Source organism: Dipteris shenzhenensis, chromosome 6, assembly GCF_047967505.1.
Source record: "Dipteris shenzhenensis isolate YYH24624 ecotype China chromosome 6, Dip_SZ_1.0, whole genome shotgun sequence".
In the NCBI taxonomy this organism is placed as follows: Eukaryota; Viridiplantae; Streptophyta; class Polypodiopsida; order Gleicheniales; family Dipteridaceae; genus Dipteris; species Dipteris shenzhenensis.
In genome coordinates, this window is record NC_141601.1 from 46576765 (window position 1) to 46579390 (window position 2626).

General features: G+C 48.6%; 1 protein-coding gene across 1 annotated transcript; it reads right to left on the minus strand.

The window, feature by feature from the left end:
* Positions 1–371: 371 nt before the first annotated feature.
* On the minus strand, positions 372–2190 carry LOC147901240 (polyphenol oxidase, chloroplastic-like). Its single transcript, XM_087376150.1, has one exon. The coding sequence runs from the start codon at positions 2185–2187 to the stop codon at positions 601–603; it is 1587 nt and encodes a 528-aa protein (XP_087232276.1). The 5' UTR covers positions 2188–2190; the 3' UTR covers positions 372–600.
* Between the last annotated feature and the right edge of the window lie 436 nt (positions 2191–2626).

The window sequence follows — 2626 nt, forward strand, 5'->3', positions numbered from 1 at the left end:
TCTTTAACATTTACAGACTCTCATATGTAGAAGGACATATTGTCATAGCATATCTACAAAACATAATCACGACCACAATTGGAAACAATTCTCCAATAATAGACTTCACCATATACATGCCTCGAAAAATACTTTAATCAACAAATATGCAAACCATGATGGGCTACTTCTACCTTAACTTAGAATCAACAACTTAAGGCTCTTATTTTAACCATATATGGAGCAACTTGGGCAACCCCAACACACAAGCATAGTGGACAAACCGATTCATTGCATACATTTACAACTAAGGCTGAGTAACACTTACACCTACAATAACATTCCAAAAGACAAGGCCTTATTAGGGTTCTCACACCTAGGGCCTTGTTGGAAGACGAAAAGAGTTTCGGACTTAAATATAGGAATATGCAACGTTTGAAAGCATCAAAAACAAAAAGCTGTACTCCGCTCACTTTTCCGATTCCCAATACTATTTTATGCAGTTTGGACTTTTTCAAATTTATAGATCTTGAAATTTTCATAAACAATGATGAATGCATCGGCGTGAGGCAGCTGTTTTTCAAATATGGAAAATGGGTGTGACACGCTTTGGAGATTTGTTCATTGCACTTCTCTCCGAGCTGCCTTACCATTTAACCTGGGTGGTGCATACACGATCTGGAAGCTCGATATCGAAACAGCAACACCAATACCTGTGCTTAGGCCTCTCGGCACTATTGTTGCTACCACAGTCTCTTCTTTTGACAATTCTAAATCTCTTATGTTGCCGCTGATATCGTAGCCTTGCGACGTCTCGTTCACTCCAACATAAAACTGTGGCTCCGTCGAGAACGAGCCGGCGTACTCCAGGCAGCCCATCGTCGTGGATGTGTTCGCCGTAGGAAGATTAATGTAAACGTCGAAATCTACAGGTTGTCCCTGCTTCCACTGGATCTCACCGAGAACCAGATCTTCAGTTAGCCACGTCGAGGCCTTTTCCGGATCTCTCTGTAAAATGGCAGAACAAGGAGAAAGTATAGATGCACCCGGCGTGCACAGCGCATCCTTCGCCGGTAGCGTCGCGACACCATCGCTGAGCCTCACGGGAATGGCGTTCATCCATGGATTGTCCACTTCTTCATACACATAACCCAACAATGTAGTGTCGAAGGAATCTCCGACTTTGACCCTCACGAGCTGGGCATTCTCGTCGTAGAAAGCAAACTCGGAGTCCAGATAGTCTGGATCATCGATGTCCTCGTTCCCTTCCATGCTCTTCCACACCTCCCATAACCTGTCGATGTTAGCGTGATGTGTGTAGAACATGGGATCACGCGCAGCGGCGTAGAAGGAACCCATATTCTTCCACGCTAACTGCCCCCGGCTTCCAGTCCAGAGGTGTACAGTATTATGCGGCTTCTGCTCCACGGTTCCGGATCCTGGTTTGAGACTGTCACCTCTTGTATACGGCATACCAAAGAACTTGTGTTGCGTGGTTGCAGACCTTATCATCGACCAGTACATGGCATTGGCATTCGCTTCGATCTGTTCCTCACGGGTACGTAAATCTGTGTCGTAGGTGTAGTCGATCGCGACCACAGCAGGAGGCTGGTGTAGAGCATCCCGCAAAGGATCAACCAGGTCCGGAACGTCCGTGAAAATCCACGGCATTGTGCTTCCGTTGGGATGATCGTAGTTCCAGAAAGTAAGAGCAAACGTTTCATCTCCTAGTAGCTTGGCCAAGATCCGCTCGTGGAAGTAGAGATACCAGCGATGGAACGAGAAGAAAAGCCACGAGGCGTGCACTTGGAACAACTGATCACTGGAGTTGAGTTGGGTGTAGACACTGTCACAGTAAGCACAGTGAATGTTGGCTTGCTGGACAAAGGAGCGGGGGTCGTCGGTAGGAAGAGCTCGCATGAGGGTGTAGGCAAGGGCGAGCTTCTGGGCATAGGCTAAGTCGACGGAGTGAGAAGGGCGTCGGATTTTGAGGAAGGGAGGGGAGGTGAGGTTGAGGAGGAAGGGGAGGGGGGGGGAGGAGGAAGGGGGGGCGCAACAGCTGAAGGGAGTTTCTTCGGAGGGGAGATCATAGGGGAGGTAGCAGCTACTCATGTTAGGAGAGACGGGGGCTGTGAAGGAGGGTGAAGGGAGGAGGACGAGCAGGAGGAGGAGGAGGAGCATCAGCAACGGAACAGTGAAAAGAACCATGGCTCTGCTGATGAGTTATTACTCTTCTCCTCTTCTATAGCATTCGGTTCACATTTTGAAGTATGACAGCATTCAACAACTATGTCATGTGAATCTCCTTCAGGGGCACGCCTCCCACGTTTCCTTCCTCGAGAGGGGAATCTAAAGTGGGCACTTGGCAGCTCCGAGCCCATCTAGGGTCCGAGGGATGAATCCATGGCGGAAATGGCCTTCATGAATTCAAGAGTTCAAATTCTAGGGTAGGGGAGCACACTATTTTCTCGAGGTCTAACTTTTTAGCATTACTCCATGGCGGAAACAACCTCCATGAATTCTGAGCTCAAATTCGAAGCTCTCGTGGTCCTTAGACTTTGCGGGAAGTGCCCAGGGGAGGCATTTCTTTCCCAGTGGGGAAGTGGCTGGAACGAGCGACCGGTAGGCCTCGAGTTCCAGTCACTTC